Genomic DNA, 18347 nt, shown 5'->3' on the forward strand with positions numbered 1-18347 from the left:
CTTACAGAATTTAAGAAGAAGCTGCCTACTTAAATTCCCCACAGAGCTACAGTAAATTATAGTCAAATCTTAAGACGACAAAAAACATACCATGATTTTCCAAGCTCCGTTAGCCATGTTGGTATGTTTCCTGTCATTATCACCAAAGGGTCTTGAAGCTGTCTGTTAGCTTTTGCTGTGAGTTTACTGTTGATAAATTCTGACGTTGGAATAATCTCTTTACAGCTTGCATTCTACAAGAACATAAAACATAGGTTGTTTCATTTACTAACACTCACTCATCACCAGAGACTGTTTCTCACTTTCTTTAGAATAGAAAGCTGCATCAAGCATTCCTGATGCTTTCAAGCTTCTTGCGAATTGGTGTCTGCCTTAAGAAGCCAAGTTCCTTCAACAGCAACTTTCCCTCACTTTTTTCCCAGCATTGACCATGATACTCATGTACCATGAAATCACGGATTAAAGGATTAAGGCTCTTTCACAAACCAGAAACTGAAAGAGGTTTGCAAACCATAGTTATGAAAAGAGCCATTATTTTTCACCAGTATACATGTAACAGAATCATAGTTAGCACTGGGAAGAAAAGAGAAAAAAAATCTCCAGAGGGAGGACTACATGCATTCTAATAGCAGCCAGAAATCTAGAATTCTATATGTACAGGGTCTCAGTGGACTGTTGGCAAATCATGAAAGTTTATGCTGCTCAACAGAAGAGTACACGCTTCAGGGAATCACAGAATTAAAAGCTGGAAGAAGCCTAAAGACTATACAGTCCAACCCCCTGCACCTGCTTTATATCCATAAAAACACAGGCTTAATTCCTAGCATTGCCAGGTACAGAAGATCAAGTAACACAGTTGGGAATAGTCTTGCCCAAAACTTTTGGGGGCATTTGTCACTTCATTACTGAGCCAGATAGACTGTTAGTTTGACACACTGTATGGCATCTTCATATGCAGTATTCATTTCCATGGCCACATACGTATGGAGGTGGGCAGGACCGAGTTCTGCCACTGAAATCAAGACTGCATGAGATCAGATTTTCAGCAACCTACTTTGCACATGGGTGCTGCATATCATGATGAAATTAGCCATCTTGAGAAATACATTTTGAATTTTGTAAATAGTTAGCAGCTTACAACCCCCTATCCCAGGGGTGACCAAACTGTGACTCTTTCATACATATTATGTGGCTCTCAAAGCCCCCATCAGACTTGGAAAAGGCATTTATCTATTTAAATCATTTCGCCGAGCCAGCCAGCAGCTTGAAGAATGCATTTAAAGTTGAAGTCACTTTTTTCCACCTCTTCCCCCACCCCCATCTAATTGCCTTACTTCCTTGTGGCTCTCAAATATCTGACATTTATTTTATGTGGCTCTTACAGTAAGCAAGTTTGGCCACCTCTGCCCTATCCTGAATGTACAACAGGTTACAAAAAAAAGTGTTAAAAATAGTTCTTGGAAAGGAAGCGTCAGTATAATTACTGTACTACTTTGATACAGTATTTATCATTAATCTTTTTAGAAGTTCTATCTTCCATTATAGGATTTATCAATCATGATAGGACTTAACACCTATTATGCTATGAGAGCTAAACAGAAACTCTACGTACACAATACTATTTGCTAAGGGACAGACATAGAGGAGTTGTTGCCTTCATGTTCTGCTATGGACTTATCACTGTTTCAGATTCTAATATCTACAAAACGAAGAGATTTTATATATTTTATTTATTTATTTTATCATATATCTTGCCCTCCCCTAATGGGCTCAGGGAATATAACATTCAGGGTCATTTGGGTCTCTTTACTTTCCTGGAATTTATGAGAAAGTGCGTTTATACAAACAGTACTACTGCCACTATTGTTTAACATCATGTACAAGTTCCACCACTGAACATGAATGTCTTTCCTGGCAACAGAACATGGGCTGAGTACACTATCAGCAATTCATCCCATATCAGAAATTCTTAAGTAGTAAAATGTGACTGAAGATCACAAGAAATTATTCTAACACTTAAGCAACGAGTATACTCACATCATACAGGTAATACCAATAGCGACTGATAGCATGTAAAACTCTCAAAAGAAGAATAACATCTAATGAAGGATCTTCAAAAGTTATATTTTCAGGTGGCACAGATATAAGGTAAACTTCCAAAGGATTTGAGACAGAAGGACACACTCCATCTAGAACAACACAGATTCTATTAGCCGGTAGAGAAACAGTTTGACATTTTTTTCAGTTGGATGTAATGCACAATTACAATCTCGATTTTCACTGCAAGTTCAGAGACAGAATTATATAATTATATGACAAGTAATTCATTTGGAGGTTATGTAAAACTTCCCTCCATGTATTCCGATGACCAATACATACATACTCACCATGCCACAATTCATCATGCTTCTTTGCATTTCTAGGGGATGTTTTCGTAGGAGCCGTTTGTGCTCTTCCCCTTTTGCCACCAATACAGTCTTTATTACTATCTTCATCTTCTCGTACTGGCTTGTACCTAAAAACATATGACATATTTCAGAAATGTCCTGCTGTGACTAATCAATCTGACAACAGAACCAAGTGCAGAAGCTATAGCTCCTACTCACATCAGTATGAACAGCTAAACATTTAGTAAATATACTAAATCAGAGTACTTAAAATCACATTTTCCTATAACTGCGGAAAACTGAAAGTTTTCTAATTCTGACTGGGAAAAAGCATGAAGGGGGAAAGTTAAGCTTCTACTCCTTCCTGGACCAACTGGTATCCAACAATGTATCTACCCTTTATTGATACACAAAACCCCTTCCCAGCAAAAACAGCCTTTTACTTTGCTGTACATTCAAGGAGATATCAGGTAGACTAAAGGCTTTCACGTACAACCCATATTTAATTGAATACCTCACTTCATATTAAAGTCACCCATTTTAACTAGGATGTTAATAACCTAAACAAAATTATAGAGAACATAAATGATTTTCTTGTCATCCCTCAACTGGCAGATTTTTTAAAAAAAAAAACCACCACAACATAATTCATTCAACACTAAAATGCATACAAGTGTTCCCTACATTCTGACACAACCTTGTAGTTTTATACCTACAGCCCCCAACTGCCAAAGAATAAGAGCTAAGGAAATCAGTTTCTTGCACTTGGAGCAAACACAAAGTCATGCCTCTTTCACATTTTTTTAATATGATGCACTTTCTTGCTCCTTAAAAGAACTGCTTTGTTTGAGAACATTAGAAAGCACACATATGTAAGAGAAGTTCATTAAATTACTTTAAGTGCATAAGTTTAATTTAGAATGTCAAATGTATTATAGTATCAGAGTAGAGGGTTTCATTGTGGCAGGAGTGAGGAAGAACCATATATCCCATCCCAAACTCCTTGGAGGAAAGGTGGAGTGAGTGCCTAATTTTAAAATAGCCTTTAAAATAGAGATGGCCCCACTTCCTTTGACGTACCAAATGGTATGAGTCTTTGTCCAAATTCCAGCTCTTCCTAAGGGATTACTTTCATCATCTGTGGACTCCCTTTCCTCTTCCGCTTGCAAACTGAACTGTCTAACTGCTTGATACACTGTCATGTTATATGGCAGGAGATGCTCGCCGATGTAAAACTGCAGCCTGTGCCTCACATTCCCTGAATTTAAAAACTGAGCGGCCTAAGAAAAGTAGAAAAAAGACAAAAGTTAAAATGCAGCCTCAGTAGTTCCACTGTGGAAATCAATACTCAGGAATGTCTTACCAGAGATTCATCTATTTCTTCATCTGATCCATCATCATCGCTGTCTTCATCATCTTCCCTCACTCGTCCATAACCTTAACAAAACAAAAATTGTTAACTGGACATTCAAAATTAACAGTTCTTCTAAAATATTCAGAAAAGTTGCAAGGACCACCCCAGGCTATTCTGTTTCCCAGCCAGGATAAAGCAGACATCTAAGAATGATTTTAATGAACAGTTCAACCCCCTGTAACATTCCAGAGTTCTATCTTCGGAACAGTCATTCTTGCTTCCTCTCACTGGAAGGGGGCTTTTACTTTCTGGACATGACTACTACTTTTAAAGCTGGCCTACATGTGTTAAGCAAAGATCTAACTTGCTAAATACCTTGTATTAATGGCATTCTATATCCAAAGCTACCAAAAAATGTATTCTGCTGTCTCTGTGCTTCCATTCATTAGCATGCTGAGGAATGACCATTCATGTCCTGGTCACTCAGACCAATACCTGCTATTATTTTCAATACATATCAAATACGTATAGTTATAGTTGCTACGTGTAGTAGCTATGTTTTCAAAAATTCTATTTACAATTAGAAAATAGAGCAGGGGTGGCCAACGGTAGCTCTCTAGATGTTTTTTGCCTACAATTCCCATCAGCCCCAGTCATTGACCATGCTGGCTGGGGCTGATGGGAGTTGTAGGCAAAAACATCTGGAGAGCTACCGTTGGCCACCCCTGAAATAGAGGAACAACTCTTAAAGAGTCTTCTGCCAGCATCAGGACATTAAAAATGTGGTTAAGACGACTGAGACAACAGGTCATTTTGACAATCTTCATGATTTTCCAAGTATGATCATTACCCATGCCTAAAATGTTACATTCAAATATAATTTAGTCTTTTAGTTTGCAAAATCAGGAAGTATCAAACATGTACAATGATGTTCTTAAACAAGGATCCAGAAGAATTTCTGTAGACTTTCAACAGAATGCATTCAACCCAGTTTATCCATCAGCAAGCATAAAAAGCAGCCAAGTTGAGGAATAGAATATAAACCAGGGAGATGAACTGGACAGGACACGACAGCCCGAAGTCCTCTTTTCAGTGGCTCACAACCCCCAACCAGTATCTGTCCTCAGTGGAAGCTTTATAACCAGCTGATCTTGATGAAACTGGAATTCAGTGCAACTTTTATTAAAATGAGAAGTCAGACCAATTACAGAAGGTATATAAAGGCTCTTTTCAATCACACTAATTTCTTCCAAGTCCTGGTTGGAGCTCTTAGCCACAATTAGAAAGAGTCCACACAATGCTGTCACCACACATCTACAGTGTACAATTAAACAATATAAGGTACCTCTCACTACAAGGTATCTTTCAATGGCTTGTACCAACGCAAGAGGATCTATCTTCACAGGTCCACCTTTCCACTGTTTCACATTAGCACAGTCTGGATGTCTTTGCAGCTGGCATTTTAACTGATGCGTGTTGAAAAATTTTAAAGCTTGGGATCCTCTGTTAAGAGAAAAACTCAAGATAATTTATGAAAAAACGTTGCTACAGTTATTCTATTTTCAGTTGTATACAATCAACACAAAGTAATAAAAATAGTTTCTACATTTCCTATTGGCTCAACAGCTTAATTAGTCAAGACTATGCCCCTTTTAGTTTGGCCTTTTAATTTAGCTTCCACATGATAATTTAACTGAAAGCTAAGAGCAGACCAGTTTTGTTTACAAACAATTAAATTTGGAGCTGTCATTTTAGTTTTATTTCTTCTGTCCTATTTAAGTATGTGTGAATATAACATTTCTCATTGCTTCAGGTAACAAAGGTTCATGTTATAAATGAATTCAAGGTTTTGCTATCATATCTACAACACACTTTCCACCACCGTGAGAGACCCCTTATCTATAAATGCAGAACCCACACTAAATACACAATCAAATAAGTACATCACTGATTTAAAGCCTGTATTTTTCAGCAGTCATTGCTGCACTAATTCTTGTGCTTTCTGAAGTATGGATTCAATGGCAAACAAGAAGAGGCCATGAATTCAATGGCAAACATTACAATCACAACAGAGGTTGTTTGCATGTTGCCAAACGGCCTGCAAATATTTGGATATAGTGGATTGGATCTCATAGACCCATCATGCTAATTACAGTGCTTTCATTTGGTACAAGGGACTCCGTGCAAAAGAGCCTTCTTGAACCTGAGGAAAACAGTGGTATTATCAGAACAGTTTTGCAGAATTCACTCCACTAGCCAAATGTATTTCTTTGTAGGCTAAGAATTTAGACGAACAGCTGTGCTCTGAGGAGAAATGTTATAAGCAATTTGACTGAGCTTTAATAACTTTCCCATTTTAGATAGCTGGTCTGGTATTTAAAGACAGCATGGAGTTGGGGGAGAGATCTTTTCATGGATACATGTATTAGACTCATTTGGAATGAAGCAGAATTTAAAAACTAAGGTAACTTTATAGGAATTAAGATCTTGGAAAGATTTCTGAGACAATCTCTTCCTAGCCAGATGTCCTATATCAAGGTTTGCTTGTGCAAGAGAGGAAGCAGACTAGGTACCACTATGGCAACACAGGTTTAGCAACTGTGCTTTCATGTTTAACCCACAAACTACAGAATGGTGCAAACAGATTCTTTCTGGGGCATTATTGAAGGAGAAATTGAAAGTAAGTAGAGTTTACTTTCACACCATCTAAACATGGAATTTCTTGTTTTTGGCCAAGTCATGCAAATGGAGAAAGAGAGTCCAACGTCAACCTTTGTACAATCCTAGAATTGCGAAGCAAGGTTAGAGAAGCAGATTCAAGGCTACACAGTATGTGGGAGCAAAATGAGTTCTGGGCTCCTCCCACTGCCAATCCAACCCTCCCTATCACAATCAACAGAAAGGAGACTACTGCCTCCAATGATCAGCAGGGTTACTGGGTACAAAGTTCACAATGATGCAATTTTCCTCAGGCAGATTAAACTGTTAAACTGGATCTACTACCTTTGTTGCAAGCTGTATAGAACCACCACTATCAAGGTGTGGCAGCAGTGAGAAATACCTGTTTTCTGTAACTTTGCTTGGCAGACTGACTTACTACCTAGAGTTTAAAATTAAACTAGATAAGGGAATCTATTTAAGGTGAATGGAGAAAGGGTTATTTAGCGTCTCTTGTTAACCAAGATGCCCACAGATAAAGATGTTTGCATGTGCATGTAAGAATGAAGAATAATCTAGGGAGACAAAGAAGAGCTATGTACAAACCAGGAATCAAGACCAGGCTCATGAAACCCCAATCCTTCCCACTGTACATCCCCCCACCCCCCGCCCTGGCTTTCTTTTCTGATTTACTTGTCCGACCACCTTCAGCTCTGGCTCTGCTTTCTCTCTTTCCACCACACACTTAATATTTTATTCCACTGGTTACTCCACTTCTGATATATCTTTCTTCTGATGCCTCTCCCACCCTCTCCAACTATTTCTTCCTTGCAATAATTTCTCATACCTGCTTTCCTCCTTTCCTCACAACAGAGTGACCCAGTTTCTTTTCCATTCCCCCCATTCTCTCTTTTATTTTTTGAGGGGGGGCACTACAGCAACCCAAAATGCCACCCAGATATGTGTTTGGGGGGGGGGTTAACACACACACACACACACCCCGCAAACATGGCGTTTCTGGCCAAGTTTGCTGAAATATTTACACCTTAGGCCTGTGCATTTCCCCCATTCATGTTTGTTTGCCTGCAAAGGGATCAGCACTTGACTATTAAATATACAGCACTCTCTCTCATTCAAAGTATTCTGTTAGATGCCTTGGTTCAAGGAGAGAATCTACTGGAATAAAGATCGTATTACTTTGGGGCAACTACCATTGATCTGACCAGTCTGTTTCTACTTGAATGGACAGCAAGTAACATTCCTCTGTTGAACAATCAGCCAGGAAGAAAAGTAGCCCTAAGTTGACTAGATCCAAGGAAGGTTTTCAAAATTTACTGTATAAATTTAATTTATACTGTTTATTTTCTGGAAACCAAATTTAAAGTTATAAAAGAACTTGCCCAAGTGCAGAGCGAGTTTTATACTTATCATTATTCCATGCTCTCTTAATACCAGGAACAGCTACTTAGCCAACTTGTAGTAAATGTCTTATGAATATGTTATGCCCTGACCACTCAGCCAAGTATGGTTCTCGAAATCACTTACAGTAAGACACAATCAACCCAAGTACATAAGATATAACAAAAGCAAAACCAAGCATCAATCAGATATCACAAATATATGTTAGGTTTCAGCTCAGAAGCAGAGGTTGTTTCCATGCACAGAAGCACAGTTTCCATGCACAGAAGCACAGTTTTCCTCTTGAGGGACAAGGGAGCCCTGCCCACGAGTTTAAAGAAGTAGGAAAACTGTCACAGAATGAGGGGAAATCAGCAAAGATCAATCACCCATTACTTGCATTGATCTTTTCAGTGGGAGTCAATTTTTACTTTCCAGTATTAGAAAACATGCAACAGACTGGAAGAAGGTTGCCAACACTTTGAATCTTGAGACGTTGTTTTCAAAGTCTCAAGCTAAGGTAATCATATCAGACTGTACAAATCTTAAACCACTACTTATTTCTAAAGCCATAATACCCTTACATAAATAAAGACTGCCCAAGGAGTGCAAGGAAATTCATTTAGCTTCTCTCTATTCATTGGCTCATTCCTCTTAATTGCTTAAATGTTATGAACTACAGCAGTGTGTATTCCTCTCTCAAGGAAAACATCAGAGCTTACTATGATTAGTGCTGACTCTGAGCTGTCATTGGTAAACATTATGAATCTAAGTTTTGAGCTCCAAAGTATAACTTGTCCATGACCCAAATCCTTTAAAAGATGCACTTATGCTGAAAAGTTTTAAGCAGTCATATGTGAAAGCAATGGACAATATATAAAATTCAGTAAGCCCTTTTAGAAGGGCAGAATTATCACAACAAAAAAATATTCTGGAAAGTAATACTCTAAAAGTGCAAAGAAAAGTTTACCTGAGCATTAATCCTTACCTGCTCCCTGTTCCATTTCCACTTGGAAAGTCATGGACTTTAACTGGAAACTGTTCCATCTGACTAAGACAATTATTCATTTTGTGGACTAATGCCAATAAAGGTGCATTTTCTAATGGCTCTAATCTTCCAAGGGGTTCTTCTCCAGGAAGCTGGAATTAAGTTAAGTTTCATTATTAAAATTATTGTCATTTAGAAATATTATAACCAAACACGGGAAGCTGGAGTTAGAAAGATTTTATCTTCAAGCAATTTGTCTTTCAGTTTCAAACAAGACAGAGGAAAAAGTCATACACAGCTACAGAAGAAGGAGGAGATGAAGATGATATTGGATTTATATCCCGCCCTCCACTCCGAATCTCAGAGTGGCTCACAATCTCCTTTTATCTCCCTTCCCCACAACAGACACCTGTGAGGTAGGTGGGGCTGAGAGGGCTCTCACAGCAGCTGCCCTTTCAAGGACAACCTCTGCCAGAGCTATGGCTGACCCAGGGCCATTCCAGCAGGTGCAAGTGGAGGAGTGGGGAATCAAACCTTTCTTCTCCCAGATAAGAGTCCGCACACTTAACCACTACACCAAACTGGCTGGTGATGATGATGGTGGTGGTGGTGATGATGATGATAATGATGATATTGGATTTATATCCCGCCCTATACTCTGAAACTCAGAGTCTCAAAGTGGTCACCATCTCCTTTACCTTCCCACCCACAACAGACACCCTGCAAAGTAGGTGGGGGTGAGAGAGCTCTTACAGCAGCTTCCCTTTAAAGGACAATTCCTACAAGAGCTATGGCTGACCCAAGGCCATTCCAGCAGCTGCAAGTGGAAGAGTGGGGAATCAAACCTGGTTCTCCCAGGTAAGTGTCCATACACTTAACCACTACACCAAATTGGCTGATCACAAGCTTTTAAAATTATTTCCCCTTAAGACTGTGCCGCATGTGCCACACATATGAAGTGACCCCCATATTACTGAAGTTTACAGGATACTTACAGGAGAAGAGAAAAACACATGAAGGAACCTTTTCAATCTAACATCCCGGCTTACAACATCCTTTTCACTCTTGGACGTCAAGTAAAGCAGCAGCTGTTTCATAAACCCACTATGCTGGATCTCAAACGAAGAGACATCAGATTCAGAGACTATACTACGGATTTCTACAAGGCACTCAACTCCACCATCCACCTGAAATAACCAGATTAAAATGAGAATAAAGCTTTTATTTAGGCAATCATTCTGCAAATTCAAATTTTAAAAAAAAGAGAGTGGTGTGAACTCAAAAAATGTTAATACCCAAATTCTAACACATGCTCAGCATCATTTTACCAATTTTGATTATGCTTGTGAGGGATGCAGGATAAAGCCCCCTATCTGATGCACTACTGAATACTTATGTGCTGACTTTGTAACCCCAGTGATAGCATACCCAATAAGGGGCACTACATGCAAAATAGGATACCTAAAAATAGGACAGGATGCCTGAATAGTTTCCAGACAACTGCTCACAAAGCCACCCCTACAGAGTTAGGACCACCACTCATTCTAATATGGACTTAGTGTGATAAAAGAGTTCTTTTTAGTCATCGCCAAAAGAACTAAGCATTTTGGATTAACTGGTTTAACTTGCGAAAAAACTAGTTCCAAATACAGTTGCATAAGAACACGAAGGCTCCTTATTACAAACCAACACTATGAAGACACCTTAATAGTAACTGAATGTAAAAGTGTGTGAATGTGATGATTTGTATATACAAAAAAAACCCCATAACTGGCATACAGAATAACCCTGTGATTTTCCTGCATTTTTTCTACTCAGGATCTGCTTAAACAGATGCAGCTATTGCTTCTGGGGGCTGTGCATAACCTGTGTCTTCCTTTACCTGAATAGAACTCAACTTATCTACAGAGGTTCCAGTTAGAAAGAAAAACTTGGCTATATTCTAAATCTAAGTAACATTCTTACCTTTAAGACCTGTTACATAATCCATAAAGACTTGGGACACAATTATCCTCTCTGCATGTATGCCAAAGCATGGAAGGCCATTACCAAAATGAGAAAGCCATGTAAACCTCCTATATCCCTCCAGTTTGCAAATCTTTTGAGTGCCTATTGTACTTTATGTGGATCCCTCAGTTTTTGGGCACAACACCTAAATTAGAATGGATGGGATCCTTTTTTTGTGGACAAATCCTTGAAGATTTTATTTAAAGATGATTCTTTTTCCTCACATCCTTACTGCTAATGTGTTTTGGAACAAAAAAGAAGGTGATGCAATTAAAACTGCACCACAAGGTACTGGTCATACACAAAAGGCCAATGAGAACATACCCAAAGTCAAAAGAACTGGGCACTTCCCACAAAAAAACCCCTTAACACCAAGAACCACCAGCTTTAACATGAACTTTCTTTAATGCTTAAGATGCAATGTATTTTAAGCACTGAAAAAGCTTTTAAGTGCAGAAATAAAATGAGATTTGCTAACATATGCATTATAGGCAATAATGTAATATTTTGGCTTTTTAAAAAATTCTCCATATTAAGGGAAAATATCCTAACCTGAAGGTTGAGTTGTTCAGTTGCAGTGCAAAGTCTCTGTAACACATTTAGTGCAGGGTTGCTTCCATCCATGTTCTCAGAACTAAAGTAACGCTCCACAAATCTGTGGGCTTGATCTTTAATCCAACCCTTGATTTTCTCTCTATAAGAAAGCACAGTTTACTGTTATTTAACAGCCGCATACTACGTGCACAGCTGTCTTGCACAACTCAAGTACATATTTACAATGTATACAAGCCTCTCAGTAGTACTTAAATGGGAAGGCTTAAGAGAAGATCTTCCCATAGTAGTCAAGAATCTGCTGCAAATCTGATTAGTGGTTTTTTTCTCATTCCAGTCCACTATATTCCCCCTCTCTACCCAATACACATCCATATTTTTAAAATTTACCCTCTATTTCCCAGGCATATACTTCCCTTCCCTGCAGTTCCATTACCTAAACTTCACCCAACCACTGAATGGCTCACACAGTTCCCAACTTGAAGATCTTTGTCCCCTTCTCCCAATCAGATTTCGTATTAATCCCACAATGGGCATGGACAATACTTTTAACATAATAGAAGCTACCAAACCAGAAAAAATTGAGAAATTACCTGTTGTTGGATATGGTATCCTTTGAGGCAGCTCTTGCAAGACCACTGACACCTGCTGTACGTGCTGGTTCAATGTTGTTGCTATTGGACTGTGTACCTAATCTTCCCCATGTTTTAGGGTTCAAACTTGCCAAAAAGGAAGATTTAGGAGACTGAGTTGCTGTAGGGCTTTTAGCTTTTGGGAGGAAAAAGATACGCTATCAGAATGAAAGTTTAAGTATACCTAACGTTCACCATCAGCAGACTAAACCCACTGACACTCATATTCTTTGATAGCACACTATGCACTGAATACATCATTGCCTCCCTCAACAGTACTATGTGATTATCACATCCAATTGCATAAATAGCAGTGCAAAATGCATCTTTTAAATTATTATGAAGAACTTATATAGGCTATACAGATTATCCATATACACAATCTAGTCACATATATATTAAACGTGTTGTTGAACCATACAACCTAACAGCAGCTCCAAGTACATTAGCTGTGACATCTTACACTCTTACTCCATTAAGAGGTGAAGTAGCCTTAGTTCTACATTACATCAAAAGCAAGCAGTTTCTTTAGCATTTAGAGAGCACTTGTTCGCAAAAGAATAAATGTGTAAATGGAATCAAGCCAGAAAAATTACTCCCCAAGCACTCATAGTGTAGAATACTTCAGAAACCTTAGGATAGCTCAAGGGATACAAATTCAGTTTTCCCTTAAGAGAATGTCATATCCTATGCTTGCATCTGAAAACATGTATTCAGATCTTCACTCACCTTCTGTATCTGGGCTTTTAGGATGTATTTCTTTCTTTTTTGTTCAATGCAGCAAACAAGGACTAGAAAGTTATACTTTAAGGACAAAAGCTAGCATTCTCTTCTCAAGAGTATACTAAGGACTTGCAAGCAAACTTTTCTCATTCACAGTGTAAGAAGTCCCAGTATCAACTTGCTCACCACAGGCTTACCTTGATTGTCTACTTTGTCATCATCTCTGGGCGGTGAATACTTTGGCCGCCGGGGCCCACGTTTTGGCAATCTTTTTCTCTTAAGAACGTCGCTTAATCGGCTACCAAAATAATCACAAAAGACACCTGATAAGCCAACCTGATATTGTAATCATTTATGCTTCAAGTTTTAAATACTTGTTGCAAGATATCTGATTTGAAGTTGTACCCCACTGGTGACCATATCACCAAAGGCCATTTACCACCTTGTTATCAAATTATAAAAGCATTTATTCCTAAACTATTTTAATAACATATTATAATCTCATGTGGCAGTATGTAAACTAGCATCTTTTTTAAAAAATAAGCAGTAAATTTAGCACTTTTAATTGCATAATATGGAAAAACCATTAATTTAAAACTATGAGCAGTTGATACGATCTGTAAAATTTTAACTTTACAACAGGCCAAAATGAAAAGGTCTAACATAGGCCCCTTGATCTTCCTTCACTCATGAATGACAGCTGTGGCACAAACTGACACACATCCTCTATGCTGATCTGTGCTTTTCTTGGATTAAAGCTGAAAAGAGAAATCCTCTATATGTACTTGCCAAGTTAAGGCCTGAACCAGACAACACAAACAGTAACCAAGGCTTCTTCTGGAGCCTGGCAATTCACTTATATACAATACAACCATATATTATTCAAGTACTGATTTGTGTAAATACTATTACTGACATTTTACTAAATACTACTGGCATGTGGATTAGCAATTCAAGTTCTGCTGTCCTTAAAGACAACAGCAAAGAAAGCCAGTCATTTTTTTGCACCTTGCAAGAAGAGTGTTTAAAGGTTTAGGCTTAACATTCCCAAACATGCTACAGAGAATGCCTTGGAAAAGCCATTATCATGACACTATGATCTGTGACAGGCAGGAATTCTCAGCTTGAAATACAGAGGGTGCACACTCATAAGTCCATCAAGCAGCTCACCAGTACTAGGTTTTATATGATGTCATAAAAATTAAGGCCAGTGAGGGATGGTCCATACAACCTCTTTTTTCTTATTTGAGTCTGCTTCCAAATTACAACCGATAACAAGCACAAAATAACAGCATAATGACAACAAAAATTACAACCAGCATTCCCAAGTTTAACATGAGAGCTATTTACTTCCTTTCCCATTGAATATATATATCACCTCTGCTGGTGGAAAGTACCATCAAGTCACAGTTCAGTTATGGTGACCCTGCAGGTTTTTAAGGCCAGACACAAACAAAGGTTGTTTACCACTGCCTGTAACACATGCTATGGTGGTCTCCCATTTTAGGACAAAAAATCTGACAAGATTGAGCTAGCCTGGGCCATCCATGTCAGATATTACCTTTACTCAAGTTTAAATTATTCATGTTCTTTAATATACCTATTAAAATGATCACCATGTGAGTATAGCATGTAAAACAGGGTAATTAATAGCAATCTCAGATTTTTTTGCATAAAGAATAGTAAGGCACACTCACCCCTGTGGACTCAGGTCCAGAGAGTCTTCCCTGCTGTGCTGTAAGCTTGGAGAGCCCAAGTCTGCAGCTGCATTGCTAGCAGCAGTGGCTGTTCCAGTGCTTATTGTTGTAGTAGCACCCAGCGTTCCTGAGCCATTAGTGCATGCTTTGGGGGGGCTCGTCAGCAAAGCCTCTGATTCCGCTAGATTTTTCACCTGGTGCATCACACCTTCCCAGACAAGAACAAAACCCCAAATTAATACATTTAAAACTTGTTAAAATGGGGGGGAGGGCTATTTTACAGAAAATATTCACAGCAAATCAAGATTTACCACCATGATAACAAGCTTGTGAAATTCTTGAGCCTGCATTCTCCCTCCCCCTTTTTCTTAAGGAAACTAAGCATTTTTGCAAGCAAACCAGAGTGTGTTCAGCTTAATGAGAAACTACAGTTTGCAACTTCAAGGGAAGTCATGAGCCTGAGGTTTTCTCAGGTTTATTCTTCAAACAAACCATATATGTTTATTATCCATGAAACAAGCCTGGTTATTTTACAACAATTGTTCAAATGTACTTTGAATTTTTAAAAATAAATACTGCATAGTCTAGAGTCTGGCCTATTGTCGTTGTTGGGTAAGTGCAACCCTCAGCATGCAGAAGGGAGATTGACAGGAAGGAATTCTGCACGACAACAAATAGGAAGAGTATGGGCACTGAATCAATGTTTCCGTTATTAGAACCGGAAGAAGCCAGAAAGCCCTGGATAATATTTCACTCAAAACAGGCTTTAAAGAAACTCATGGCTGTGCTGCATTGAACATGAACCAAGTATCTAACAAGCTCACAGTTAAATGCTAGCAATCTTCTCATGGCACTGTTATTTTTTTGTTTGAGATTAATACAGCTTGCCTGAATTCATTTACCAACTTTTTAAACTACAACTCAAATCAATATTTATCACTAAATGGAAAAAAAGACAGAAATCCTTAAGCATGCAAAACAGGACAAATTTGTCAAGCCAATTTCTGTGTTACATGCACTGCCATTTTAATTCATTTGCTTCATCTACAGAAGTTTATAATCTGACAATTGCTATAACCTTCCCTGTCACTGAAGCAATGGGTACTTGCTGGAACAAGCATTTATTTGGAGAAAGGAAACCCTCATATTTAAACTTAAGGGCCTATAACTGAACATTTTGCTTGGAATGTATTCAAGTATCTTAAACTGTTACACCTCCTTGCAGAATACCGCTGAATCAGCTAATTCAGAGCTGCATTCATATTAGGAGCAACTACAGATTAGTATTACCTTCTCTTCTGAAGTAAACACTAAAGATGTCAGGTAATTTTTGCATTAAGATCTCAGCCATCTGAAGAGCTCCAACTACTATTTTCAGGTCTTGACTTGACAGCATGGAGGCAATATGACTGCAACAGAAGATTTTATCGATATTACTTGGAAAACACCATTTGGCAAGAATTATGTTGTTCCTACCACATGGTTTTATACTTGCACACTGGCAGGGAAAAGGTATGTAGATTTAGATAGTACCATCAGGTCCACTTCACACCTTACATAGTACCAGGCCAAGCCTGTCCCAAAACATACTCAGCATGAAGCTGAAGCCAACCTTGGAGCATGCCTGTCGATTTGTGTGTGTAACATTTGCCATATTCACACTTTCTGAATATTGTAATGGACAGCAGCCCTCAGTGTAGCTTCTTTATGATGGTGGTAGTATAAACCTGCTCTTTCACCATCACAAACACTTTAATAAATCAACAGCATGGCTCAGACCAGTGACAAGCCATAGTTTGTCAAATGAATGAAATTGAAGAATCTTGGTTTGGAAGAGAATGAGAGCAAGCCACAGCTTATTAAAGTGACCAACTATGGCTTGCCACAAAAGGGAAGGTCATTCGAATGAGGCATTACCAGTATGCAGACCAGGTTCTGTTTCTCATTTACTTCTGAATCAGGTGAAGGAGTGGACTTTTTGATAAGCATTTACAGTCTATAATGGGACGGATGAGGGCTATAATTCAAATTTAATCTAGACAAGAACTGTTCCTAACAGATTAACCCAGAGAAATGATATTTCTCCTGTTAACGAAGTTCCAGTTCTTCTTAAACCTCAGGGGTGCAGTCTGGGAATTCTTAGATCCAGCTCCAATGTTGAATACTCAAGTAATGCCTGTTAAATTATGCACTTTTTATCAGCACTGGATGGGATACCAACTAGGGGTGTGCATTCGGTTCGGCCGAACCAAATCAACCGCCGAATCCAATTGGGGCCCATTATGCGGGAGCCGAGTATGGCTGCCCGTATACTTCCGTATAAATATTCGGAAATATACAGAATTCAATGCAAAAGGTGGGAAAGGGGCTTCTGCAGCCTCAGGGGAGCTGCTTGCCTTCTTTCCCGTCTTTGGTAGCCTTTTCCCACCTCTCCCATGCATTGCAAATGCATGCTTTGCAGGGCTGTTGTGTAGATGATCCCCCAGCCATCAGCAACATTGTTGTTCTTTTGATCTTTTGCTTGTTGTTGTGTGAGACTGGCCAAGGGTGACATGAGTGACAGGCAGCAGAAGAGGGGCCCTGGGGGCAAGGCCAAGGAGAAGACTAGAGGGGTGGAGGGGAGGACCCAGGTCTCCCCCCACCTGTGCGTGGGGCCACTCCACAGCCGCCTTTCAGCACTCCGACCTCTGGCCGGAGTGTGAAGAAGAAGGCCCGCCTTGGGCCCTTCATCGAGGCTGCTGCTAGGGCGCCCTCAGCAGAGGTGCCAGTAGGTGCTGGCACTGAGCAGGGGTCTGCTGCTCAGGCAGTCTCTCCTTCAGCTGATGTCGCTCGGCCTCAGCAGCTGGAGGAGGGGCAGCACGAGCAGCCTTCCTTGGAGATGAGCTTTGGGGACAGTTTTCTGTCCAAAACGATCACCCCAAGGAGGGTGCAGAGTGTCGTGCAGGAGCTGGAGGAGAAGCTGGTTGAGGAGGACCAGCCCCCTTCTTCGGTTTCTTCAGGCACCAGCAGTCCTTCAGGGGATGACCAGGAGTGGAGGCCGCATGGGGTGGAGGGGGAAGAGATGGAGACATACGAAGTGCCTCCATCTCCGCCCACTTCCCCCTGGCGGCCAGCCTTTCCTGCCACCCCAAGACACAATGTGTCTACCCCAAACACCTCAAAGGAGGTGGCTCCGGACACCCAAGCTGCCAGTCAGTTTGGGCATCTGTTCACCTCCGAAGTCTGGAAGCATTTCCAACTTATGGAGGATCCACGCTATGCGCAGTGCCAGCTGTGCAGGGCCCGGATCAGTCGTGGGCGGGACCCTGCCCACCTGACTCCGGGGGGGATGCGGAATCACCTGCGGAAGCACCACCCGGGGGTGCTTCTTAAGGGGGAGAAGCATGCTGGTGCTGTGGTGCCCAAGCGGCCAACACTATCCAGCTAGGAGGTATGTCCCATCGCGACTACCTCCGCTCTCCAGGAGCGTTCTGTGGGAGTACAGGGATGCCAGGCATCTCTGCCTGAGATGTTTGGTAGGGGTGGCACCTGTGTGCCAAGAGGGGAAATCAGGTACGGCAGGTGGGTGATCGCCTGGAACCTTGCCAGGTCGGTCGCCCATGGGCTCCCATTTTCAGTGGTCGAGAATCCTGGGGTGCTAGGGTTGCTCGAGTACCTGGCGCCCTGGTACAAAGTTCCTGCTAGAACCACCCTTAGCAGGACCATTGTGCCAGCTGTTTTCAGGGCAACCAGATCTGTGGTGAAAAAGCATTTGTCCTCTGCTGCCGGGGGGACTGTGCATTTCACCTCAGATATCTGGAGCTTCCAACATGTGTTCGAGGTGTATCTCTCCCTGACTGCGCATTGGTGGCAATCCAGTGAGGCAAAGGATGGGGGTGGCAGTAGCGACAGGCAGGGTCAGGGCCGCTAGGCCGGCTATTGCTGGGCCTTGCTGCACGTCAAAGCAGCCGA

The 18347-nt window shown here is 40.4% G+C and overlaps 1 protein-coding gene across 7 annotated transcripts in view; it reads right to left on the reverse strand.

The window, feature by feature from the left end:
• The window catches only part of TRIP12 (thyroid hormone receptor interactor 12), a 112327-nt gene that overhangs the window by 12842 nt on the left and 81138 nt on the right, over window positions 1-18347 (reverse strand). For 4 of the 7 annotated variants that reach the window (XM_060242270.1, XM_060242269.1, XM_060242267.1 and 1 more), the window contains 13 exons: window positions 15687-15805; window positions 14397-14604; window positions 12897-12997; window positions 11938-12112; window positions 11345-11486; window positions 9781-9972; window positions 8786-8937; window positions 5087-5259; window positions 3751-3824; window positions 3468-3667; window positions 2388-2515; window positions 2038-2189; window positions 91-233 (listed from right to left, as the gene is read on the reverse strand). In XM_060242270.1, the coding sequence (XP_060098253.1) occupies window positions 91-233; window positions 2038-2189; window positions 2388-2515; window positions 3468-3667; window positions 3751-3824; window positions 5087-5259; window positions 8786-8937; window positions 9781-9972; window positions 11345-11486; window positions 11938-12112; window positions 12897-12997; window positions 14397-14604; window positions 15687-15805 (1959 nt within the window). The remainder of the gene's footprint in view (window positions 1-90; window positions 234-2037; window positions 2190-2387; window positions 2516-3467; window positions 3668-3750; window positions 3825-5086; window positions 5260-8785; window positions 8938-9780; window positions 9973-11344; window positions 11487-11937; window positions 12113-12896; window positions 12998-14396; window positions 14605-15686; window positions 15806-18347) is intronic. The other 3 variants (XM_060242272.1, XM_060242268.1, XM_060242266.1) reach the window with 1 other exon arrangement.

This window comes from Heteronotia binoei, chromosome 6 (assembly GCF_032191835.1).
Source record: "Heteronotia binoei isolate CCM8104 ecotype False Entrance Well chromosome 6, APGP_CSIRO_Hbin_v1, whole genome shotgun sequence".
NCBI lineage: Eukaryota > Metazoa > Chordata > Lepidosauria > Squamata > Gekkonidae > Heteronotia > Heteronotia binoei.